The sequence below is a fragment of the Platichthys flesus genome, chromosome 9 (genome assembly GCF_949316205.1).
Source record: "Platichthys flesus chromosome 9, fPlaFle2.1, whole genome shotgun sequence".
Classification (NCBI taxonomy): Eukaryota; Metazoa; Chordata; class Actinopteri; order Pleuronectiformes; family Pleuronectidae; genus Platichthys; species Platichthys flesus.
In genome coordinates, this window is record NC_084953.1 from 14,561,370 (window position 1) to 14,588,923 (window position 27,554).

Sequence of the window (27,554 nt, forward strand, 5' to 3'; positions counted from 1 at the left end):
CAGACTCACCGTACCTGGAATGCGCTCAGGGCAACGGAGCGGCAGCAGGAGCGGCAAGTTACCGCAGCAGCGCCGGAAGTGGGGCGTCGCACGTATGAAATAAGAGCATGTCCAAAGAAGTGACGTAAATCGATGGATTTTACTTTAAAAACATGTTTAAATATGTTGTATAAAACACGTGGCATTGTTTAAAATCTTTTATTTCCTCATGGGGTGACCACTAACAACATATACCTATACAATGGAAGTCCAATATTTGTATTATAATGTGCAATATTTATAAATAATTAGCAATAGTTAAAAATCATGGGCAATATTTCAATATCATGTCAAATCACATATGACTCACTCCTTTTTTCATTACCACTTAGTGCCACTTTTGTTTATCTCCTTAAAGCATTAGTAAACATATATTATTTCATTTACAACACACTATTATATTATTATTATTATTAATATTATTATTATTTTGTTTACTTACATGTATACGTTTATATTACTTCCATGATACTTGTCACCTACTTTACCTAACTATGTTGGTGCCACTTCATGCAATTATATACTTTACTACTGACACTATTTCAATGTGAAATAATGTGTTGTTTACTTCAGTACATTTATCTAACAAATACTGTGTGTTCAAAATGTACATATAACTTTGAAATTTTGTTAGGAATCTATTGACCTTTTCATGGATGACTTTTAGACTGTGCTGTTTTTACTATCTTTTTCAATTTAGACATGTACATGACATATACATGCTATTTACTACACGGTATTATCATGTTGTTTTTATCAACAAATGGCATCCTCATATCAACACAATCAATCAATAAATAAATCTAATTTCTATAGCCCATATTCACAAATCACAATTTGTCTCATCGGGGTTAATGCAGTGTGACATCATCTGCCCTCAACCCTCAACAAGAGTAAGGAATAACTACAGAAAAAGATATGAACAGGGTGGGGAAAAAAAACAACGATCAACAGCCACCACGATCAGGATTCACCACCATTTTTTTCAGCTACTCGTGAATCGTTTGCAAACGTGTTTGAGTCTTTTGGATCAAACCGAGAAAAAGTAAATCTTTTCAAAACCTGTTGTTATTGTGACATAATCATCTTGTGATAAAAGATGCAATATGCTTTACAAGAAGATTCCAAACCGTTTAGGGCTGCACTTGTTTTCTGAACCATATGATTCATTGTTGATACTGACCACTCCTCAGGTGCATTGTTCCAAAGTAAATAAGTGGCTCATGAGTCATGCAGTTACATGATGAGAATCCACAGAGCTGTAAGTGCACAACAGGCTAGTCCCTTTGACAGCAAATAATATATGAGCTTGTGTTTGCGTGATGTGCAGGATGTGGCTTCGTCTGACTCCTGCTTGATGTAACTGTCTGTCGATTTGGAGATGAAAATTGGGGGGTTTTATTCTGGCGAACAGCCTCATTGTGAAAGTGTAATGGCGGAAGCTGGCTTTCTCTAACTGCGTGAGATTTGCATGTGGTGAATCAGTGCGCTGCTCTGCGGGTTAAGTTTCGGCCTCAGCGGAAGCTCCCTGCTTCTCGTTTCAGCTACAGGGTAATCACTCTCACACACAAGTTACACTCGAAATCTGTGAGTCACTCTGATTCTACTTAATTTCAACTTCTTACGAAATTATTTTGTATTCTTAGCTCATACTCTATTTGAAATCTCTATCAACTCATCAAATTGGAAACACAACATTTCTATAAAAAACATCATAACACTAGAATAAACGAGTCTCATGGTAAAAGTGTGTTAGAGAGCAGTGTTTATGTGGCAGCAGGTTATTTGACTGAGCTTATAACAGGTATTTGTTGTCCCTCCTTCTCTCTCTATTCTGTTTGGATGTCAATCTTTTGTCTCAGCCAGTAGAACCGGTTTGTCCAGATTCTCCTGGTCTCACACACTGAGCACTGCATTGCCATGGGAACCAGGTGAGGTGAAAGAGCGAAAAGGGGTGTGCACATTTACTGCAAGTTATACTGTACAGTGAGTTTATCAAGGTTTACTACAAAGCTGCTGAGTAATGATTTTACTTCACATGATGGATTTATGTTCCAGCTGTTATTCCTACAAACAAATAGGCCTTCTTGTCACACGTGGTGTAGACGAGTGTGTGTGTTTCACAACAGGGCAACCAGTTACACAAGCGTCAACATACATCATATATTCTACATATTAATTTATGTGTTTATGTATTTTTAGTTTGCAGCGCACAAAATTCCTCAAACAACAACGACAAATGAGCAGAGACAAAGAAGTCAAAAAAATTATAGTTATAAAAAAATGAAATGTAATAAAAGAAAGTTACAAAATCATTATGTGCCCTCTTTACATTTTCATGGCCTTAATTTTACGACTTCACGAAAATCGTTACGAAAAATACTAAACTTGCGTTAATGTAAAGAATTTGGCCTGTACAATAATAAGATTTATCAAATTATTTCCCTTTAGGTGTTTTGTCAGAAATCAAGAGGCTAAACACAACATGTTCAGCAACTGTAAAATCTTTCAACAAAATTGTAATTGTCAAGTTGAAACAATAATACAGATGTTGCCACAAAAGATGGGGCGCCGTTTTTCTGTGTCTATAAAATTAAAGGAAAGGGAAAAAGGAAACATGAAGAGTGGGAGGGAATCCAGTGGGTGTGGACTGACTGTAACAGAAAACTATCCACCACATCCTTCCAGGTATGTTACAGTTTACATGATGTAGATCCCCATTACCCACTGTGTTGTGACAGTGACAAATATCCTCTCAGTCACAGACAGGGGGATGTTTGATATGTTCACCTGCTTGTGGAGCTGAAGTGGAATCTCCCAGATATATACGAGTTAGGACAGCCTGTATAGTTAATAAACACTTTATGCACTTGTTTTATTGCATATTATTTCACTCCATTTTACTCATTTGTCAATATTACTAGGTGTTGTTTTGCTAATCAAAGTTTTCTGTTTAGATTATGTATATATTTGTAAAAATATGGGAGTAACAATAAGATCAGAGGAAGATCACAGAAGAAAAAAAAATATTTGATGACTTTAAATACAGAAGCTGAATCCCTAAAGAAAGATGTAATATATTGTAGAAATATGCAGGGCCTGTAGGATTTGAGTTTCCTCTTGATGGATCCTTACAGGCAGCCGAGAGACCAGCAGGAAGTGGAGGACCGCGAGGAGACTTTGTCCCCTGTTGCTGGCTGGTATGGGAAACAGAGGATGATCAATAATTAATCCGACAACAGCAATCACACCCTGGGACGCACTTTCCTCTCATGTTAACATCACTTCCAAAACAAATTACCACCCATGAATAATGGCAAGTGTTACTATGGTAGTGTTTAAAACACAATTGCTCAAACAAGACATTGCAGCATAATTGTTTGGAAAATGGAATAAAAATGTTAAGCACAATGTAAAATTTGAAAATGATTTAAAAACAGGCAATAATAAGATCTCTAAACTGAACTACACAACATCCTATACTTTTCTCTCAGTAAATGTTGTTTAAGGACTTTTCCATTCGAAGTATATGACCATTGCAAATGTTGTATTTTTTTTAGATCCAGAGGGACTGAATGAGGATGTTAGTCACTTCTGTGGGTGGAGTCTTGTGGCAGGCGTTTCAGCTCACAGCCCCCAGAGACGTGGGCAGGCAGGTCAGGCTGTAATCTCATGAGTCATGTCTGAAGCTTTTTCCTCATCATACCAACCGTACCAAAAATGAAATCTGAAGCGCTACATTCTTCCCGTTACATTTATGTGTCTATGGCATTTGAGCGTCAGGATGTCAAACTCGAAAGCTGCAAAAACCTTTTTCAACTTTCCGTAAATATAATTGTTTAGGTGTTGTAGAGAAGAGATCACTGCTTTCAGCACAAGGCATAGAAAATATGACCGTAGTCCTTTGAAGTGTTTTATTGAACCCCAGGCTTGCAACTACACCACACGTCCACAAGATGTCACTTGGCTCAACAAGATCGCAAGTCGGCCCATTTACTTGACATGAATTTACTCATAGTGACAGAGTTGTGGTTTCAACATGGATGAAGATGCTAACAGTCATCATCATCATCATCATCCACCTGCTCTGCCTCATTCTCGTAGAAATAGTCACTCTGCTGGAGGAGAGTAAACACGTACAAGTATTCTATTCTATTTTATCTTTTTTTTTGTCTGCTTGTAATATTCTGAGCATTGCCATAAGAGAGCCTGTGACCCAAGCATTTCGTTGCAAGCGACTGCTTAATGTAATTGTTATGCATATGACAATAAACTCTTGAAACTTGAAACTTGAAGTACAAGTGTTGCTGCTCAATTATGTCATTCGTCTGCTATTTCAAACTAGTACTTCTCCACATGTATTTGTCAGCTGTTTGCAGATGAAGATTAAGATTATGCACCAAATATGATGCAGTCTTACACACTAAACTTCCCAACAATATACTGACTGCTTAAATGAGATGCACCTTCATCAGTGACAACATTCACACACACACACAAGGTTTTTTTTAATAGATCATGATGAAAAAACAGGCACATTTAAAGAAATGATATCTATGAGCATGTGAAGTTAGGTGCAGTTTTGAATCTGACAGGACTATTGGGCTTGGTGGAGTTATGTGCTCTACTGGATACCATCCTAGTTTGTGAAAGAGTCGTATTAGTCACTATTGAGGTCTTATAGCTTTTATTTGATTAACTCATTCAAATATTATTAAAGCCTACCTGCAGGTTAATGGTAAGAATATGTGATAATACATAATGGACCTAACAACCCAACAGTATATTAACTGAAATTTAGTATCTATCTAGCTAGATAGATAGCTAGATAGATAGCTAGATAGATAGATAGATAGATAGATAGATAGATAGATAGATAGATAGATAGATAGATAGATAGATAGATAGATAGATAGATAGATAGATAGATAGATAGATAGATAGATAGTGGTTTATTGATCCCAAAATACTTGTGTTATGTTACAACAGCATGGTATCAGGCATATAACACACTAATCAAGTAAAAAATAAGAACAGAACTATGCAAATCATCGACAATAAACATATGAAAAACACATTGTCAAATTAGTAAAATAAACTTTTATATGGGATCAATGAATGAATGGTTATCATTAAATGTTTTTACTCGCTCCACTCGCACCTCCACTGTGGAGATCGGGTGTTTGACAGGAGATGGGCGTTGCCCGTCCAGTCATATGTCAGCCGCTGATCGCCGACACGCCTCCAGAAGGAAGACTTCCTCTCAAGCAAACTTGGGAGGTTAACCATGCTGGGGGGAAAGTCCCGCCCCCCACGCCCACAAGCGCCACTCTCACTGGCTCTGCCCGCGTCAATCAATCACATCCCGAGCGACGTCAGCAGCAGCGCCACACCGGGGCTGAAGAAGGAGTGGGTGACGAGGAGCGATCGCCACCACCAGGAAAAAACACCAGGAGCCGTAAAATGCACGGACTACATGGCTCCATTTGACCGCCAGTAAGACGCCCTTTCCGTGTTTCACAGGGTCCGGTCCTGGGGGCCCGTTTGGGAGACGTCTCGATAAATGCGCCGGAGCTGCTCCGTCAGGCCGAGCCCTGTGCTTCTCCGCTTCAGCCAGAGTGCTGCAAATCCAAGGATGGCTAGCTGAGCTAACCTAGCCCGCTAACAATTAGCCTGTCCATTTAGCTACCCTGGCCACCGGAGCCTGAGACTGCTGGAGGATACCAGCCCCTGTGCGCGGTGCTTTCCTCTCGGCGGGTCGTGGGGGTTGACTGTCAGTCGTCTGTCCGTGGGCTCGGTGGATGGACAGTTTGACGGGCGCTCATTGTCACTGCGCGGGCGTACGGCGTTGGTTTCGGGGCGGCTAGGGTTGTGCTCGGCCGGGCGACCAGCGGAGGAGGGATTGTACAAATGTGGCAGTGGCAGCCAGTTGTGTCCCACTGTGTTTGGGACCGAAGTCGGTAGTTTATTCAAATTAAAAACCCAAATCATTTTCTTACGCAGAAAATATCTATATACACATATATATATGTATATATACATTTCAAAAGTGTTGTTACGCTAAAAACCCATCAACTTGACACGCTAGCTTGGCGGTAACATTAGCAGCGTTTAGCTTACTGACTAATAATAGCTTTTGTGGAAAGTGCGTGGAATGATGTGGGTATTTGTACCGGTCTTCTGAGACGTCTGTGGACATGCTGCATTGCACACTGTCTGTGATCGGTTGTCAGTCCCCGTAGCCTGAGGATTTACACAGGACTTTCACTAAGCTGTCAAATATTTGACACCTGACAGCGGTTTTACCTTCAACGAGGAAAGGCCAGATTCTGCAGCGAGTCTCCCAAGCGCCGCTCTTCAGTGTCTTATAAAATTTGAAAACGGACTGTTGCTCCTCCGAGTGTGTTTTTTTTTTTTTTTTCCTCATTTGACCGCTACTTTGTGTGAGGTGTAGCCCGGCGCCCCCCCTGTCAGACGGGCTTTTTCAGCTCATGTGGTGATGACTTTAGACTCCATGATGGCTTGTTGCCTGAGTGAAGAGGCGAAGGAGTCCAAACGAATCAACGCCGAGATCGAGAAGCAACTCCGGCGAGACAAGAGAGACGCGAGAAGGGAGCTGAAGCTTCTGCTGCTGGGTAAGTAAAGCCTGCATGGTGCCTACGTTTTTGTAATAGTTTCACACACTCACTCACACAGGCATGGCTGCAGTGTGACACTTCACCTCTACCTCTCTCTCACACACACACGATATATATACATACATGTGCATACAATGGGAAACACAAAGTCCTATGCAGAAAGCCTATATGTCTGTTGATGCTTCTTTTACTTGTACTGTACTTAAACTAAATACCAAACACATACATGTGCATAAAATGGGAAAACACAAGAGTTCTGTGCAGAAAGCCAAGAGGATATTTCAATGAAACCACATTGCTTTTGATTTGTATTGTACAGGCTCCTCATGCAAAACACTGCACCCACAATCGTACAACATCTATTTCCCTGTTCACCGCACAATTTGTCTGTGATGTGATACGCAAATACAAGATGTGGTTCAGAGGTTGTTTCCAGTCCAGAGCAAGCGAATAGCGGCAGAGCGGTTACATCAAGCCAGGAATTCAAGCAAACTTCTTACGATATTACATGTGCATTTATTTGAGGGAAGTTGGGAAGGCTCTTCAGCTAATAATTAGATCGCAGCTAGAGTCTCAGTTCTGGGTGTCCTATTGCTTTGCTTGTTTGTTTCATGTAAAAGGCCTTTGACACTGTCTCATTTACAAGCTTCTTAATAAGTTGGACGATCACTCGTATCAGATGAGACCACAATGGCAGGAGGCTGGCTTTATTACCTAAAGACTCATTTACAAGCAAGGTTTTGTTTAATGGTTGAGGATTTGACTTCACTAGAGCCTCTCCGACTAGTTTAATGATAGTTATCTAGACTTGATTTGAATAATGTTGTGCCTTTGCCAAAACTCTTAATACACAAATAGAATGTTCTTTTGTCTAGAGACAAATGGGTATTCTTCTCCTGTACATGAAGACTTATTTTTAAGATCCTAGAAGTTGATGCATTGAATAAAAATTCCATCTCAACGAGGGACTTTGGTTAAGAAAAGCTGTAACAACCAGCTGTCAGCAGTTTTATTTTCCTTTAGTCTTCTTCCACACAACCATAGTTTTATCTGCCTTTAAAACCAGTCTTAAATGATGAACAGGAGTTGGTTTTAATTAAGTCTGGTACATGGGAGACATTGCTCTCTTGGTGTCTGGCCTCTACTGAGGTGGCCTGCTCTGGGAAATGACTGCTCTCCAGAGAATAGGCTGTGCCATCCGCAGACTCATTTTCATGTTTAAAGAAAAGTAGCAGGGCCACTGAGCATTTAAAATGTAAAATACTTTGGTTTCACTCTAGTGCACCATAAACAGTAGTTGGCACTTTGGCAGCTCAGTTGATTGTTATCCAAGCTGACATAGGCTAGACGTTTTTATTTTAAAATACTCTTTTAAAAACAATTTCCATACTGATGTTGTCTCCATATTGAAGTAATCTCCATCCACACAAACAGAGCTGAATACGCAAGTCACGTGACCTCTTGTACACTGGGCATCTGCGTGCTGGTGTTAATAGGAAGCAGATAGTCTACTCTGCATTTGGTTGCGTAGTACTATACTATAAGTGAGAAAAGGTAATGACGAAAGGGATTTTGTCTCTCAGAGTGAGAATGAAGTGGAACTGTTACTGAAAGTATGTGTTGGCAGCGCGTTGTCTTCACCACGGTTAGTGGGCTTGCTCCCGATGAGACCCAATCACGAAGCGAATATGGCCGACTGCGTCATTGTTTCCAAAGTCTCCATTTCTGCCTGTCAAGAGTTAAACTCAGACCTGGTGTTTTCCAATGGGTCAAGAGACGAATTCAACCTTCCTTGCTTAAGGTGATAGAAAACTCTGGAGTAGTTTGGACGACAGACGTAAACACCTCCCATCACTTCATCCCTCCTGCTCGGGCTGTTATTGAGAGGTGATCCAGAATAAAGGCATAACTTTCGCACTTTGAACATGTTGTGTTAAACTGCTTCTCCACTTTTCGTATTAAAGGATACACGTCTTTTGGCCTTGCGCCGGGGTTCATAGTTGGCATACTGACCAGCAGCATCTGTCGGTTCAGTTCGCCAACACATTGCCAAGAATTTATTAGAATAAAAAATGTTGTAGGCGGGAGAAGATAATTTGATTGTCCTGCTTTTCCTGTTCACAGATTAGATGCAGGTACTGTGACTCAGTGTAAGAGACATTTGGGAGACGTCCCTTTACCCTCCTCGCAACCCAATTATTTGGGTAAAATGTTTAATTGGCTTTTTTTTTTGTTTCAGTAAGTGGCAGGAGTCTGCTGTCACAAAAGCATCATAACACTATCTAGATTTATGGCACTCTGGTTGTCTCATTTCATTTGGAAACTATTATAGTCTGTTTAATGCTGTAACAGACCCTCACACATAGTGAAGCTTTTTATGATGCTTTTGGCTGAACATGTATTTGTCTTTTATCTGCAGTGGCTTGTGACTTCTTATGTTAACTTATGGAAGTATATTGTCTTACCAATTTGGATAAATACAATGTTTTGATTGTTTTTAGTAGTTGCTTGTTGAGCTGAAACACTATCTGTAACCAAATATATCTGTTTTAAGATGGAAATATTAAAGCTTGGAGTTGATCTAACTTAAACTTGCAATTCCTAATTAAGTTCAAAACGTTTTATTTAAATACAGTGGTGTTACTGTAGTTTAATATGATGCACTGGTGTAATTCTTCTCTGCTACCTCTAAGGAGGACTGGTGGTTTTGTCAGATGTTTTAAGCAGAGGCAATTATTCCAGCTGTTATCAACAACAGGCTGGATTTCCTCAGTGGTGTGGTTAGCTAATGCAAGGTAGAAATGCCGGCTCAGGAAGAGCCTGGGTCAGAGGAGTGCTCTGCCTCCTGCTCTGTAGCTAATTAAAGCCACAAGTAATTAAATGTGTACAGCTGGAGCCCAGGGAGCTGCAGTAACAGCACTAGTTTGTGAGCTTTCTTAAGTAAATATAAGTGTTTGTTTAGAATGTGGGAATGGCTGTCTGGTGCAACTTTGTTAATATTGCAGACCTTAGTTTTTTTTTATAAATTGTTTTCTCAATAACTGAAATGATCAGACGAACACTTATGTATGTAGGGAATTTTGACGAATTGAACTGGTATTTTGTTTTAATGACTTGTAAAGATATGCCATACTTTGAAAGTACCTTGTTATGTGCAAAAAGGATGGTGCTGGAGGAAAAATAAATTTGTGATCCGCATTGTGTGTGCAAACAGTGACTCGAGACAGTGAGACTTTTCTATGTGGATCCTCTGTTGACTGAAGGGTAAGTCGTTCATATGGATGTAAAAACCTGTCAAACCTGTACTAATGCAACGCGGCACTAATGCTGCATATTTTCTCTTAATAAGTGAAAGCATCTTCACGTTACAAAACTCGGATCAAGGAAGTCAGACATTTAACTCATCCTGTAAACACATTGCTCGAATCATTTCTGGTTCTTTGTATAGAATAATACAAATACCCATTATGATTCCAAAATTATCTTAATTAATGCATTTCATAAAGTTTTTAAGAAAAGGTCCTACCTCTTCCTGCCATAGTTCAAAACTGGTCAGCATGTCCATTTTTTGAGGACCAGTCTGACAAATAAATCGATTAATCTTTGAGAGTAAAGAATTATGAGACACTCAGTCTGAGCTTTTAAAAAATGTGTTTGCAAAATAGACAGATTCAGTTTCTTGTGATTGTGGAGAGGTGTGTCGTCTCCCTTAAATAAAGACTAACTTTTTCCTCATGTCAAAAGATATTTAACCAAAAGAGCATCATGTCAGAGGCAAAACCCATGTCTTTTTAGCAACATTTACTTACACCTCAGACAAAATGATCATATTTCTACTGGAGATTTTAAAAAACATAATTGAACACCTGCAAACATCCTATAACATATGATGAACCTTCAAGAGTGGATAAGGGGAATATCTGGGCAAAAAGTTGTTTGGTTAAAGGACTAGCAACAACAGAGTATCACTCATTTCAAGGTAGCTTGGTGAATGAAACTCCTAAAACTGTTTTGGTTCTTCTCAAACCAGATAGGAAAATTTGGGCTCAGGCTAAATGCTTGACTAGATTGTTCAATAACTTTGCCAGTCTGCTCTTTACTTTTCAGCTGCCAGTGTAGAATGGGGTTTGACACCATGAGTGCCATGACAGTGCACCAAAACATCTATTGGGTCAGGCAGCTTAACAGTGAGAAGAAGGATGCTACAAAGCTCTGTAGGGAAGTGGGAATCGAAAGCTTTGTAGATCTGAGGACCTGAGTACTGCGAAGTCGAGAGATGAACTGTAGGTTTAACTGTGGGTATAAGTACTAAAATACCTTTTTAGATACAAGTAAGTCATAAGGTCAATTTTTATGTAAAAGTATTCAGTACAGCTATGATGCACAACTCGACAGCAACACCGTGCCTTGTACAGAGGACCACCCAAGAAAGATTGAAAGCTACGATTAAGTTTTGTGATTCACCTTTTCACACCCAACTTGACCTGCCTTCAGTTTTCCTCATGTGTTCTCGCTGCCTCTCTGAGCATTGCACTGTTTGTCATGTGAAAGCCCATGGTGAAGAACAGCAGAGAAAGAGAGCCCCTAGCAGCCAGATTCAAATCCACCACCCCAGGAGCACACTCTGTTAACCTGACTGAGCTAGCACATTATGCACAGGATATTTACCTAAACTTACAATTGAAATGGGAGGCAGGATACAGTATTCACACACACACACACACACTGAGCACACACTTCATCTGTCAATGTGCACAGCGCTCAAACAGGTCGGTAGTATGTGGGTTAATGAGTGTTTGCTTTTTGGCAACACCCAAGGATGTCTCATGTATGGAGCCCTACCTACGCCTATTGTGGTTTTCTCTTAGTAAGTCTTCACAGTAAGCCAAACAGATAAGCCCTGTGTTCGCCATATTTATTCGGATCCCTGTTAGCTGCTGCCAAGGTAACGGCAGGCATGTCTGGAAATAACAAATATTTCAGACAATACAGATGAACAACCCACACACAGATTTAATATGGCCCATAAGAGCTTTGTGAGAGTGTTTGTACGTAGAGCAGCATCCCAGGCCAGGATTGCCCGGTTGTATCCCAGTTATTCTCACTAGAACAATGGCAACACTGAAGGCAGAATTGGCAGAGTTGCCTTCCTGTATCCTCACTACCACAGCTGTATGTCTATCAGCACTTACTGCCTCAGCTAAGGTTGATAATGCTAATCATCACCCATGTGAGCTTATTTCCCAGAAATCTCAAATTGCTAGACGCGTACAGTCTAACTGGCCCTCTGGTGTTTCTGTGCTGACTGAAGTTGATATGGTTTATATTGAAATAATTTCTGTTCTGTTCCACTTTGCAGCAAAATCTATCTGATCTGATCAAACCTTTTCATTTTCCTTACAGTCCTGAGTAGCAGCAGGAAGATTTTTTTCCTTCTTGTGTGGTACTTTATTCCTGTAAACAGGAAGCATTGACAGCCACTGCAGGTCTAACATTTATTGTGTTGGGCATCAGGTGATTGTTGTTTTCATCCAGTGTATTGCTGAAATTGTTTGTTGGTTAATAGACAAGTTGATTAAATAAAATAAAATCTTTGATAATTAATAAGTAATGTCTTAGGTAAAATTCCATACATGTGTTGCTTTTAGCAGCTCACCTATTCTGAGGGCTACGATTATGGATGCATCAAATAATTTGATTTGTGTACCTGATTTGTTGTTATCAGTGCGTGACTACTAGAGGTGTGCGTCTTACCTAGATTCATGATTTGTGCTTCAAGAACATATGTAGACTGTTACTGTTACTACAAGAATGCTATGCTGTAATTTTCAAAATAAAGTTTTCATTTTGAAAAAACTGACTACAACTGTCAGTCTTTAACAGCGGTCAGTGTTCTCCACATTGATTTGACATCCATTCCGACATGTCTGCTGCATCTAAGAAACCATAAACTCTGATTAAAGCTTTTGGCTGCATTGAGGTGAATCAGCTGGTCAACAATAGATTCTACTCCTTTGATCTTTTCTAATCACTCACACTTAGAGCTGATCTTTATAAATACCTGCTGAGTTCATATTAATATTCATGTTCTTGTATAATCATGTTCTTCTGCAACAATGAATTTAAAAAAACCTCAGTGTTTTGTGATAATATTTGGGAAGAACTTCTCTCCTGTCTTATTGACCAGTTTTATAAACAAAGCTAAACATTTTCTTTACCATAACCCATATTAGTCCTCCCATCATTATGATTTACTCAGTTGCTTAAATAATCTGTCAAATTGGCTTGATGGTTCCTATCAAATCAAGATTGTAGTTACCTGTTCACACCTCTCCATGGGTCAGCGGGAAAAAAGACCAAATTCATTTTCACTACCTGTATGTGAAAGCCATTTTGACTTCTTACAATAAAATAAGTAAAAAAGCAAGATCAAATTATTTCTTAAAACTAATCTCCATAATGCCAGATTCCTTTTCTGGCATTATGGACTCATAAACCCTGCTCGTTCTGCCCTAGTATCCCTTTCAAATACGTACTGAAAGTCTTTCTATTTTTCAGCAAAAAATCATTGACATCAGAACTAATATTGTGCAAACTACCACGGTTATTCCAAATATTGCTGATTGTCCTGCCTGTCCTTTTCTCTTTAGTAATTTTCACCAAGTTTTTCTTTCTGGTTTATCGATACTGTTTTTTTTTTCTTCCAGCCCTGTTGGTATTCTACACCCCTCACTGTTAAAAGAAGTGATCGGTGCTATTCGCCCTAGCCCTCTCAAAAATATGAATTGCTCTTTTTCTTCTGGATGTGTCCCTGATTATGTTAAGAAGCCAGAAGCCTTTACTGGAAAAGCCAAATCATGATCAATCACACAGAATTATAGCCCTATTTAAAAAATGATCATTGCTTTGGCAATGTCACCTAAATCTACCTGTCTTTAAGGCCAGACAATGTGTGCAGCTTGACCGTATTAACAGAGTGCCTAGCTGCCATCAAGGAATGAATTCCTTCAGATTCGGTCACGATCAGCTAGCAGGCAATTTACTGACATTTCTCAGTCCTCTGGCAACCAACAGTAAACAACAGTGAAAGTAATTCAGCGTTTCACTTTCTGATTCCATCCAAATCAAGTTATTTAACATTTTCTGTTATGTCATAAAAGACAAGTGCACAGTAATATTCATCCTTTCTCTGACATAAGAAATATGTGTTAGTCCCATTTTCATAGGTGGCCTAAGTATACCTATGCTCTCTGCCAACCCAAACATTTCTTTTTTAGAGGTATGGATATGAAATCCTCATCTCCTGTACCTGTTAGATAAAAATTGAGTTTCACAGTGTGGTACAAGAGGAGGTCATGTAGGTGTTTGTAGTTCTCCACTGTTTGTCTGGCAGCTCTGTTGGTTGAGCAGACTGATGTTGACACACCCAGTTTCGGCAGTTATGTGGCAGTCATCCCTGTGAAAGACTGCCCAGTCATTCTCATGTCACTGCCTGCCTAGCTCGCTATTACAGACATGTATGTCCCACTAAAAACTTTACATTTAATATTGTCTCTATTTATTTCTAACCGTTTGCCTGTAAGGATAGTTTCAATTTGTTAAGTGACTGAAAAAGGTTTGGCACAGGACCAGCATTGCTTCTGAATGGGTATACTAACATGCCAGGAATCAATATGGATTTAAAAAGTATATTCTTCATCAACCCAAATGCATGGACATTGTATTATGGTATTACTAACAAGACAATTTGTTTTCCTTCATTCGAATTCAACATTGATTTAGTCCTTGGAAGGTATGACGTTTCTTCTTTTTTTATGATGGCTGTGGATTTTGAATGTCAGCATGAGTATAATCTACCCAGCACTAAAGCCCATGTGATCTGCATAAAGGTGAAGGTACAATGTACAGCTGCACCAAGAGGTGAAATTGTTTATAAGATTGGTCCATTACTAGTCTTGACACATTGGAACTTCAAAAACAAAAAATGGAAAAGATCATTCCGAAACCACATGCAGCTGGCATCGTCAAAGGAAGCCGATCAGAGTGTGGCCAACTGTGTCAGAAGCTTTTGACAAGTGAGTATAAGGAGGGCCACAGTGTTTGACATTTTGTAGGACTGTGCTGGATAGGGAATGAAGGCTGAGCTCTGAGCAGAGTTGGAAGGCTGGCCAGCAGCCAGGAGAATGAGCTTGGGAGCAGACTGATGGGGCGAGTGAGGCTGAGTGAGAGGCGCACTGTCTGGAGTGTAGCAGGATAGGTCAAACAGGAAATATTGTCTGATCCTGAAGCACAAGGAAATAAAAGTTACACAGAAAAAAATGCATTGGGAACATTAGAGCAACACAATTTTTAAGTGGCAGAGTATGTGGTACCACACTGACTGCCGCACACCGTGGGTAAAGAGCCAAAGTATATATATATACTGCAGGCCTGATGAGTTGGTCAATGGCAAGTCTTTGGACAGATTGGCAGCAGGCAGCTGGAACAAGTATTGCCACGCCCACTCCACACACCCACAGAGAGACCTACATGGGAAGACAGAACAAAGTGAAAAAGCAAGGAATAAACAAGTTTTGGTTAATCTCAATTTTTATTGCATTTTCAGTATCTCATAAATCTGTGACTTAGGTTTTAGAGCGTTTTCCCCCTGCAAATCTCTACTTTAGTTTTCATCTCTGAGAGTATGTTTTTTGCTAAAATCTACCACTATAATCACAGGGAACAAACATGAGTTTTGTTACATATATTTACAACTTCAATCTTGGAGTTTTATTTTTCTCAGAATATTACTCCCTTCCCTTATCTCTGTAATTGTATTTACTTCTTTTTTTTACCTCCAGTGGCTCTAATGTTCTGGTGTAGAAGCTGGACTAAAATGCAGTTAGAATGGAATGCTTTGATAAGTGTTTTCAACTATTCATTAATTGCCTTACTTTTTTTTTTTTTTTACAACAGATGAATTCTTAGAAGTAGTTTTGAAGATTTTCCAGAACTTACTGGGGTTTTAAGAGGAATTGATGAAAGAGTGTGGATAATAGACAGATTTGGCTTTTCAGGCAAGAGCAGCACAAGTGTCTTTGGTGTGTCTTGTCAGAGACCATGTTTATGTCTCCGCTACTGCGACAGCCAGTGGCCAGAGGCACTACGTTTTTCAGTTTGTTGGTTCCGTATATACGAATGTCTGTCCATCCCATTCTCATGAACACCATATCTCAGGAATGCCTCCATGGAAGTTCTTTAAATGCGGTACAAACATTCACGCGGACTCAAGGATGTACTGATTCGATTTTGATGTTCAAAGATAAAAGGGCCTAGGTCATGTGGCCTCACAAAGCCTGTTTTTTACCTTGTGAATGAGATCTCTATGTTTAACAGTTTTTTTTTTTGTTGTTTTTGGGGTAATCAATACATGTTAATACAACAATGATGAATGTGATTTCTCTGGAACAGTGTGAAGGAATCATTTCACATCAAGCACAAATACTGACTAAGCCTCAAGGATTTATCGTTAGATTTTTGTAACCAAAGGTCACGGTGGCCTCCCAAAGTATGTTGGCAAAGTAAAGTTTTTCTTGAAGGTGATATCACAAGAACACCCTGTTGGTATTTCTTCATATTTGGTACAACCATTGACTTGGATTCAAAGATTAACTGATTAGATATTGGTGCCTAGAGGTCAAAGGTCAAGGTTACAGTGGCCTCACATGGTTGTGAATGCGATACATCAGGAATGTCCAAAGGGAATTTCATTACATCTGATAAAAACATTCATAATTTTTTTCTCGAATAACACAAGTTAGAAAGCTCAGCAGTGAGCCAGGGAGTGGAGCTACATTTAGTTCTTGTCTTTTTAAAAATATGCATTATATTAAACTGACTTTAAAATATTGGTAAAATAGAGTAAAGCGAATTCAAAATAAGGATTAGGGCTGTTCATTTTAAATATTTTTATATCCTGCTGATAGTGAATTCTTGTTATTTGATCTCATTTTTAACCAGATCTGACTGAATGTCAAATCAATGTGGAGAGCAATGACCACTGTTATAAACTAACTGTTGTACTCTGATCTTTGAATTGAAAAATTGAATTTTTTACATTACAGCACACTTGCAATAACAGTAACAGTTTAAAATACTTTTTAAAGAACAAATCATGAGGCTAGTAAATATGCACACCTCTAGTAGTCACACGGTGATAAAAAAAAAAACATGTATGGAAATAAAATTATTTGATCCATCGATAATTGTTTTATAATCGAATCGTAGCCCCCTGAATCGGAATCAAATCATGAAGTGCCTAGAGATTCCCACCCCTACTCCATAGGTTGAATTAGTGGATAGTGTCCAAGCTCAAGTTTTTTTGGGTGGAGACCATCTGGACCAAATAGTCCCCCGTTCACAGAAGACATCAAAACCCTCAATAAAAAACTTGAGCTACCAAAAGCATTACAAGGACAGCAATGTGCTCAGGCTCATATGCCTACGGAGATGCCCCACTCCACAGACACAGTCATATAAATGATTCTTTCTGGAAGTTTTAGCACTTTTTTTATTAGTGTGTATGTGTGCATGTACACGTGTGCATATGATAATCAAGCCAGTCCGGACACCTAAAAGACAAAGAGCTTAAATTGTCTTTTTAAGTTTAGACAGTCAAATGTCAATTTGGCAACTTCTCAACTAGAAGAACGAGGAAGAAGGAATTGAGGATGAAGCTGGGATTGCAATTAGTTGAGGGATTGTGAACTGCAAAACCTCTGTCATGTGGGAAACATTGCTGTTCCAGTAGAACAAGCATTTTTGATTTAATGGGAACCAAAATAGGCAAATAATTAAATTGTCTAAAAGTCCTTTATAAGGAAAGTATGCATAGAATTTTCTATTATAACTCGAATAGATATATACATGCTGACCCCACATGCTGACCCCCCCCCCCCCTCACCGCCTGTCAGTCCACATGCTCCATATAGACACAGTTTCAACATCCACATAAAGCAAAGAAGAGACTCAGGTCCTCATCACTCCCACCCATTCTCTCTAGTTGCCCTCTTAAGAAGTATGTGAACAATAATGGCCATATAGACTATCTTTATACGTAGGGCTGGGCAATAAAACGATATCGATAATTAAAGCTTTATAACTTTTCCTCGATAGAAATTTAAGACATGTTGATATAACGTCGATAGAACTCAACCCAATCAAGTTTTGACCACAACATGGATAACCAATGAGAATGGCCCTGCGCAGGATGACTGTACAAAAATGTTTACATAAGGAGAACATTGTAAGTTATTTTCTGGTTATTTGATTTATATCGCGATATACATCTATCGACTGATGTGAAAACATTAGCGTGAAGATTTATTTTTTTTCAAATTGCCCAGCCCTACTTTGAGGTGAAAAATCACTGTCGTTTTATTGCCAAGCCCTAGACTCTGGCCTTCTCGGCTACCGGGGTTCAACCGAATTTGACGTGGTCAAACATCAATGCGGTATGAACTACTTATCAAGACAGTAACCATTTTTGGGAAAAATGTATTTAACGTGTAATTTGCCTTTTTTGGTCCATGTAGCCAGCCAGTGATCAAGATGCTTTGGTTCAGTTTGATGGATCAGTCATGTCTCAAGTCATCCATCTTTGTATACGTTCTATGTTCTCCACCAGTAATAATGACTTTTTATACACATTAAGGGCAATATTTACCATTTGTGTAACTTGGTTTTCACCAGTCTATTATGCTCAGTAAGGCAAAGTTAAAATAGTTTTATGATTCAGTGCAATATATTTAGAAATATTGAATGTATCCACTTCTATGTGTAGTCAACAACTGACTTTCAAATCAAAGAAAGAATAATGAAACATTATTTAAGTATTTATTAAGAGTTGTCATATTGAACTGGAGGGATTATAAATTAATATAATTATAATAATTATAAAAATGTTGGCATATTCATGAAAAGGCTTTATTTGAGCTAAGTCTCACTTTTGTTTGTTTTGTATGTCTACTTTGCTCTTTTTGGAGTATGCAATGTAATGTTACTTTTCCTCTGACTCACTTACTCTATCAGTCTATTCTCTCTTCTCGGATGAGACAGGGAGCAGTGACTATGCAAATTCAAAAGAAAGCCATTTTATTCCTCACCATCACACAAACACATTTTTAAGCAACCAATAGTTCCTGTCTCCATAGCAGCCATTCAACATAGCATCTGACAACATGCTAATCCAGTGAAGCTATTATCAGCCACCCAGCGCCCTCAGACAGTAAAGTTAGCAAATAGGTTTTTTGGTCAGCAAATGCAAATGAAAGTGAGACTTTCAAAGAAATCGTTTCAGGAACTAAGTCCGGAACAAGCAGGAACTAGCCCCAGGATCTAAAAGTTTCCTATGTACGTTTGTTTTTCTACCACATTTCAAGAACGACAAAGACTAGGCAAATTAGCTAGATAATGGATTCCCTTTGGCTTTGTTTTTCGTACTGCAATTAAGGTGTGTTTATGTCTGTAGTAAAGAAACCAGCTTTTAAGTTTTCAAGGCAAAGTTAACCCCACCTTAATTGCAGTATACCTGTTGGCAGAATCTGTTACCTGTATTACGCGTAGACGTAATAGACGTCATAGATTATGTAAATGCGTTGACTTGCTTAACGTGTTCAATATGAACATTTATAATAATCTTGGTTGAAATACTATTCAATTGCCCCTCTTTATTTTATTTGACAGTCAGTTTTTGACTTCATACAGACACTGATACAACTATTAGTGTACTTACAGATATATGGCACTGAATCATAACACACAATAGAAATTATGATGTTTTGGACCATTGCTTGAGGAAATTCTCTCTACCTGGACTTCTTTGAAGTTTAATTGAGTACCCCTGATCTAACGTGTGGGAGTTCTTAGTCAGGGACTGAACAACATGGTGCTCTGTAAGCTCTGCAAATCAGAAATGGCTTATCACAGTAGAACAACCGCTATGCACCAGCAAGAAAGGGAGGAAGAGGTAAGAGGGAGGGAGAAGAAGAGAAGGGTGGGGGAAGGGATTATGTACTTGGGTGTGTTTGCTACTCAGAGATGAAGTATTTCTGTTAAAAAAAAAGTTAAATGTAAAGTTTCAGTGTTACTGAAATTGATCAGATTTAACCCTAAGATCACTTTGGGGATTGACTGCTAATCTTGAATTATATAAGCAGCATACTTAATATAATCGATTAATTGAAAAAATTATCGTTTGATTGATCAATAACAAATGATCGATAGATGCAGCCCTAGGTAGCATGGCCCTCTTTAGTTTGCAGAAACAGACTAAACCCAGAACTAGACTCTGGCAGTTGAGTTAGAGCGTAGCTTCGTAACAAACTTCTTGGAAAAGTTGCTGCAGGCGACACAGGTCTCTAGACAGTCATTCAGTCATTCACTACAGTACAGTCATACAGGCCTTCGATAAGCCTTTCCCAACACTGAGTACAAGTGGACATAGCTTCCTGTTTGATGTGCTTGGGGAAGTTTTAAAGAATCATTTACTCAGAGCGCCCCTCTCCTCTGCTCAGTCACACTTTTGCCAAACTCTGCCTCAAGTCATTACTCTTCATGTAAACCTTAGCAGAAATGTCTGATGTGGCCTCCAGCTGCCCCGACTCGTCGAAACAGATCTGTTTCAACTATTCTCCTGGTTTTGGTGGGTTAATGGTTATTTAGCAGAATGACAAATTCCCTGGTCGGTGCACGATGTGGGCAGAGTGACACGGTTCTGCTTCGTTTAACGGTCACAGATGTGTGATTATCGGGCTTCTTCTCACTCTGCCCCCTCCAGGCTTTGCTGTGTTGGGGATTTGTAAATGGCTGAAGGTCTCTAAGCCTGTGTTCGTTCTCAGTGCTGTAATATTTTAAAACTTCTAATTTAACAGCTCTGCTCGGGATTGTACAAACATGTGGGTTTAGTATTGCATTAGTATTAGGCTACTTTTTGTAGTCATATGTGCAGTATATAATTCTTAATGACAGATGGCCTTCAGGGGGCAACCTCTCTTTCTTGCTTTTTCTGAAAAGCGAAGATGACCATTACGGGTCTGACGATGTGTTTTTTTAATTCATAAAGTTGATCCTGTTAAATATGATATAGGTAAGCACTTTTTGGAAGTTGACCCCATGCAAGGAACAAGAAACCAGGATATTTTTTCCTCTGCTTCTGTTACCTACATGTAACTGTTTTAATATTTAATATTTATACATGCTTACATAGATAAACAAGAACAAAATGCCGTTAACTTCGGGTAATATTCATGGAGGCAAAAGATAACCACAATGATTTGAATCTTCTATCAACTAAGTATCTAAGTGTGAAAATTTAGCACAATTTAACATAATTTTGAAATTTATCAACCACGGAAATATTTTCTTTTGAAAAACCATTTATCGGGTCTGATTTCCCCTTTTCAGTATTTATTCTTTCAGGGTTCGGAAATTCAGGTTCAAATTTGTTCTCAATATGCAGAGGACAATAAGATGTTTGTGAGTTTCAAATCTTTCTCTTTTTGTTTTCCCTCATAACTTATTACTTCCCAGGGCCTGAGAGGAGAATAGTGATTGAGGACATTGTGGGATTTTAAAGTTGCATGTTTGGCTGGGCTCTGTGGAGACGTACTGAAGCCTATCAGCTGGTGTTTTCTGCCATGTATTTATGAGACTAGAACAGGAGTTGCCATGGGAACTAGCATTACCCCTCAGGAGAAGCTCTAGTGAATGTACAGTAGTTTGTTCGTGAGAAATGCTTCTGCTGGGTTTTCCTGTTAGGCAAAACAATGGGTTCTGTTGAATTAAGCTGATCATGCCTGCAAGACCTTCCACTCTCCTTTCATAGCATGATTGCTAAATTAAGATATACATGAATACACACTAGGTGTGGTTGATGGGACTTACAAATTCTATAAGCTTTTTTTTGGCTGACTATATATATATATATATTTTTTTTTTTATATATACATATATAGTATTTTTCTTTTCTTTCTTACTCAATAACTCACATCCCAGTAACACCCCTCCCCTCGGTTCTAGCTCTTTAGTCAATGAGAAAGTGAACTCCAGTACTGTTTCTTGACAACTGCTATTCATGTCCCACTCAAAGACATACTTTGTCTGAAGGGGAAAGTCCACTGTTGCTTGACCTGCTTTCCGCAGTTAAAGATCCTGTCTGGTTAGAGGGCAGGCAATACTCGGGGCACTCCTTCAGCGTACACTAAACTGAGCTGTTTACTCACCGACAGTCAAAGTTGACTCTAGTCATTCCTGGAAGACAATTCAGCTACTTTGCCTTTGGGATCCCTGCTGTACTTTATACAATAAAGCACATTGTATTATCTAATCTTATCTACACTTCTGCTTAGACAACGCAGCTGTAAACATTATCAGTGTCACGAGCGTTGTTTCGTTTGTGTATTTCCTTTGTTTCTTAATTTGTATTGATATTCCAATTTCCACGTGAACAATTTTACTTTCACTTTTAAATCCATTGGTTGTCTGAAGAGGCAACTATAGATGACAGTCAGTAGAGCCACTGGCTTGTTCCACTTATTCTGTCCAGAGTTGTTGACAACTATTAAATGTACAAATATTTTACAATCAGTCATTATCTTTGGAGGATGAATTTAAACTTCCTCACTTTTTGTCTAATGCTCCCACCAGGGTGACAGTTGTGGCTTTGAGTGAGGAAACTAATTGCTCGAAACATTATTATTTAGGCAGTGAAGCACAGCTGCTTCCTGATATTAGCAACAATCATTGCTGTGCCTTGAGCCTAATTCATGCTTCTGTGCTGAATTTACACCATAGGTCCAGTGTAGCCTATATGCATAACGGCGTATCTTTGTTTTTTTCAGGTTTGAGCCTGTCGCATGTTTGAAACGCCATCAACACGCCCACATTTTACATTTTCATCCTTGTGGAATAAAAGCAACCTTGAATTATGTGTAAAAAAACCAAACATTGAAAGACAGAGGCTTTCATATGTGATTAAGTAGTTTTGTTTCATCAAAAGCAAAATCAGACTCTAGTAAAAGAGTGTGCGCAGCTTGTGCAAGCAATTTTCCTCCCCTATGACTTGGTCTTTCTGCATTTATGCACATGTGCATATGCTTTGTTACTGCGACACAATATTGGAGGAGTAAAATCTGTTTACCGTTCTTTGTGTTGGGCTGAGGTGAGCCGCTCCACTCACCTACTCTGTCAGTCAGGCCTCTGTGGTAACCACTGCCCTAAACACTGCAGTGGCACAACTCGCCTCACAAGATCCAAAAGACTTTTAGAATAAGAGCTTGACAAAAATTAGGCCCAGAGTTAAGTCTACATTTATATCTAGAATAGATTACACAGGAGAGTTATGCAACCTCTACATTACTTCATCATCAAAACTTTATAAGTGTTCAGACCATTCTGCCTGGAAGTACGCCAGTGGGAAAGAAATAAATCAAAAGACTCAAGGGTACATTTGTTTATTTTGTTTCTCATGTTTGAATACATACAGTCCCCTCAACTAGGGCGGAGGGTAAAGAATGTCCAGTTCAGCTGAGCAGCCTTTGTTGGTTAAAAACAGACTGTGGTTGAGTTCTTTGGGGTCATGATGATGCAGATTCTTTCAAAGTCTAATTTGTCAGGAGCAGGGAGTAGGTGGACAGATCAGGGGACTCATTTATAAAACGGTGCGTAGGATTTGTACAAAAAATGTATGTGTGCACAAAAAGCCAAAAATGGTGTACGCATAAAGGTTCATCAAATATATCAAATTAAAATGATTGCTTAACACTGTCAGAGTGTAAGGAAACTTGTTTTTCCCCATCTGTAAATGAAAACTGAAGTTGGACAATTGAAGGATTTTTTTTTATATATATTGTTTCAGTTAAGGGGCTTATGGTTCAGTTATTTTGCATGAGCACAAATAAAGCCTGGGTTTTGATTTATTAATAATGAAGTGGATGAATAATCTGGCTTCAGTTCACCACCTCACGCTGCATCGTCATTTTTCCATCTCCAAAACGTTTGCACACATTGGTCAGAGTTGGCGAAGAAGTGTGCACATTTTCCCATCAAGTTAGTTTTTACAGATCCCAACGTTCGCAGTGGCGTGCGCTTCTTTCGTGTAAAGTTTTGTGCAAACCCAATGGTTATAAATGAGACGTTTATCTGCCTCAGGTCTATTCATTTCAGCCGTTTTTTTCCTAAGCATACTTCATCATTTCATTAATCATACTCATTCATAGTTTCATATCATATTCTATATTTTACAAATTTATCTGCACACAAGAGTTCTCACCACATCTCATTTTAATTTTTACTGCTCTTTTATAACATTGTAAGTGACTATAAATTTGTGCAAAAGTGGGAAGAAAACTTTTCACACTGTCGGCAATGTGGCATATCCACTTCTGACCTGTTTTCATTTGCCGGCTAACCTCCTGTCTCTTCTTGTCCTCCTCCTCAGGAACTGGAGAGAGCGGCAAGAGCACTTTCATCAAGCAGATGAGAATAATCCATGGGTCAGGCTACACAGACGAGGACAAGAAGGGCTTCACCAAACTGGTGTACCAGAACATCTTCACCTCCATGCAGGCCATGATCCGCGCAACCGAGACCCTTAAGATCCCGTTCAAGTATGAACAGAATAAGGTGCGTACTGTCAAGTGCTGGGATTAAGATATTGTTGTGTGATGTAATATTGTTGTGAGATGTAATATTGGATCAGAGGTACATCGACCGGGTTGGTTGGATCAATCAGCTCTAACCTGCATGTTTAATTTACGTTTCACCAATTCACCAGACTCTTCTCCTTGAATTGTCACTGGTGAAAAGTTTGGTGTCATGGACATTAAAAACTTCATCCGAAAAACACAGGCACATGTCTTGGTGTGGTTTCTTAGTCAGTCTCCTATGAAATGTTTGGCTGCAGTTGTCAATACCGGTCCAACGCCTGTTTGTTCAGTTAATCTCATGCAAACCCTATTTCAATAGAACATAAACCTGGTATTAAAATAACATGTTAAGTGAATCGAGCTGTCATTCTCCAGTTAACAGTGGCCACTGATAATTTACACTATATTTGAATGAAAGCGACATTTTAAAAGTAGGGATGTACATTTAAATTGAATGTGTTTTACGGCTTAAATAAATTATACTGCCTTTTATTTTTTATAATATTGTAAATAAATTGCCTGTCTTGTGCACTGAAAGTACTGAATCCAAATGCTTCTGTTGAAAGATTGCCTCTTCGTTTTGTTGCTTTGCTCTCAGAATAATGCCCTGCTGGTGCGTGACGTGGACGTGGAAAAGGTGTCATCATTCGATCAGCCGTACATCGGTGCGATAAAGATGCTGTGGGCCGACCCTGGCATCCAGGAGGCCTATGATCGCAGGAGAGAGTACCAGCTCTCCGACTCAACCAAATAGTACGTCGGATTATTTACTTTCTGTGTAGCAGGCTTTTTTAAGAGGGTTTTTAAGGGCAACACTCAAGCAGAGGAAGTGAAGAGGGTTCAGGCAGATGGGAAGTCGGGGTAAAGGAAGAAGTCTTGGTCGGTTTATAAATGACTGGTAATAATATCAGAGCTAATTACAACCAACATTAATCTATTCTGACTTCAAGCTTATGCATAGTAGTATGGTATTTTAATGAGCTGCTGCTGGCTAAATGCATACATTTTTTACAGAAAGGAATTTGTGTGTCTGAACTTGAATGTGCATGTGGCCTTGCATTGTTGAGACTGTTGTTTTGCCTGTATGTGCATCTCTGTCATATGTTCCCTCCACCTCCACAGTTACCTTAGTGATTTAGAGCGAATAGCATCACCGGGGTTTGTGCCCACTCAGCAGGACGTGCTGCGGGTCCGAGTGCCCACCACTGGCATCATCGAGTACCCATTTGACCTGGAGACTGTTATCTTCAGGTACTGGTGTCAAGTGCTGCCGATCACTGGTTGGCTCGCTGCCTGTTGCCAGTCAGTTGGAAACCGCCGATGCCGCTATCCACATCTACGCTGTGTTGCACAGCAGGGCTCAGCACTGTTACACATCCCGGATGGTGCGCTCTCTAAGACTGGCCTCCACACTCACCAGAAAGACACTTATCTTGTGTGTTCGGAAAGGGTGTCACAGTTGGCCTCTTAGCTAAATTGTCATTTTGGAGTCAAGTTATAGTTCCTGCTACCTTTAAACTTACAAACCTGCACTATAAGAGAAAGCAGAGGATTGGCTATGTCTTTGAGAGCTGCCATCACGACTGAAGCAAAATTTCTTAGAGAGAATTGGCGGGGTGGTGGTAAGAATTGTCACCTATCCCCCTCATATCTCTTGGGAATGGTTTTTTTTCTCCCCTTTGGTTACCTCTTGACTGTTCCACTTGCTTTTGGAGGGGGTGTGCGGTATCTGCTGTTATGCTTCACTTTCTCTTTCCTCCCTCTTTTGTTGTCCTACCTGTCTTTAGCTATCTAAGTGATCTGGATCGTATTGCTGAACCATTCTATCTACCAACCCAACAAGACGTGCTTAGGGTTCGAATCCCAACCACTGGGATCATAGAATACCCTTTCGACTTGCAAAGCATCATTTTCAGGTAGAAGAAGAACTACACTACTTTACTAACCCCAGTTTTGTACCCTACTCGTGTTTTTTTTATCATTTTAAAATCCCAACTGCCGGCTACAGTCTGACTCAACATGTCTGTGTGTCCTACAACATGTTTCATGTCCCCGTTAGTACATTTAAACCCAATGTCTACATATGTCTCTAATTTATTCTGTTATTAATAATGTGTTTAATGTGTTACTGTAGATGCTGCTGAAGTTTATTGATTAGTAATTTGGTTTACTGACTGAAAATCAAATTATCTTATGATTGATTAACCTAAAGGCATAAATGTTCAAAGTTTCAGTTCTGGGTGATTTTGCGACACGTGGTTACTATGGGAACATCTTGTGTGGTGTAGTTCTACAGCTAAACACTCTCCGAGCAGCTGCTTGGACAGAAATACAAGAGAGAGCGTCTGGTGTAGCAGAATTTGGTGTGTTAATAAAGAATTGCGACGACAATCTGAGATCATGCTGTGCACAGCATAGTGAGTTTTCCATACGTTTGCTACATTTCTTAGAAGATGGAGGTGTGCAGCCTGTCGCCTGCAGTTTTGCATCACACAGCTCACTGTGGCTGCCGCTTCGAAAAATTACCATTGAATTGTGTTTAAATACCTGTGATCCTCTTCACAGTAAAGCCATCCTAATTGTAAAATAGTTGCATGTTATTAATGTGACGCTATAGCAGTATAATGATCCATTTGCATTAATAGTAATTTCAAACAGAGTTAACAGCGAGGTCATTGTTGCATGCAATCGTGTCCTATGAATCCATTATGCATAGGCAGGCATAAATCCATCCTAAAATAAACTCACAGTTATAAATTAATGCAATTGTAAAATCACAAACATTTGCAGAATTGTTTATATCTTATGTTATAAATTATCTTTGGGATTTGGACTGCTTTTGTCACAGCTCTAGTATTTTGCATGATTAAAAACATTCCCAACAATGGATGTTTTATAAACACTCCCACGCCTCACTCACTATAAACGGCAGTATTTTACCATGATCTTCCCAGTGTCGTCAGGACTTGCAATAGAGGCTATCATACAACCTGCCATCAATACGCAGAGCAGCTTCCCTTCCTCCGCCTTTTGTCAAAAAAGAGAGAACATACAGAGATAGAGATCCAGGGAAAAAGAATGTTTACAGAAGAGTGCAAATCAATAGGATGCCATCATGTCGGCCCGCTCCTACGCTTGGCAAGCCTCAAAATAACTCTGCTAACAGTGACGTGCTGAAGAGGTTCCCAGCAGC

General features: G+C 39.4%; 1 protein-coding gene across 2 annotated transcripts in view; it reads left to right on the plus strand.

The window, feature by feature from the left end:
* The first annotated feature begins 5,433 nt into the window (after positions 1-5,433).
* LOC133960365 (guanine nucleotide-binding protein subunit alpha-11) overlaps positions 5,434-27,554 on the plus strand; it is a 31,653-nt gene continuing 9,532 nt past the window's right edge. The window contains exons 1-4 of one of the 2 annotated variants that reach the window (XM_062394895.1): positions 5,434-6,674; positions 24,154-24,338; positions 24,960-25,114; positions 25,484-25,612. In XM_062394895.1, the coding sequence (XP_062250879.1) occupies positions 6,539-6,674; positions 24,154-24,338; positions 24,960-25,114; positions 25,484-25,612 (605 nt within the window). In that variant the 5' untranslated portion in view covers positions 5,434-6,538. Of the gene's footprint in view, positions 6,675-24,153; positions 24,339-24,959; positions 25,115-25,483; positions 25,613-26,148; positions 26,278-27,554 lie in introns of both variants that reach the window. The other variant, XM_062394894.1, reaches the window with a different exon arrangement.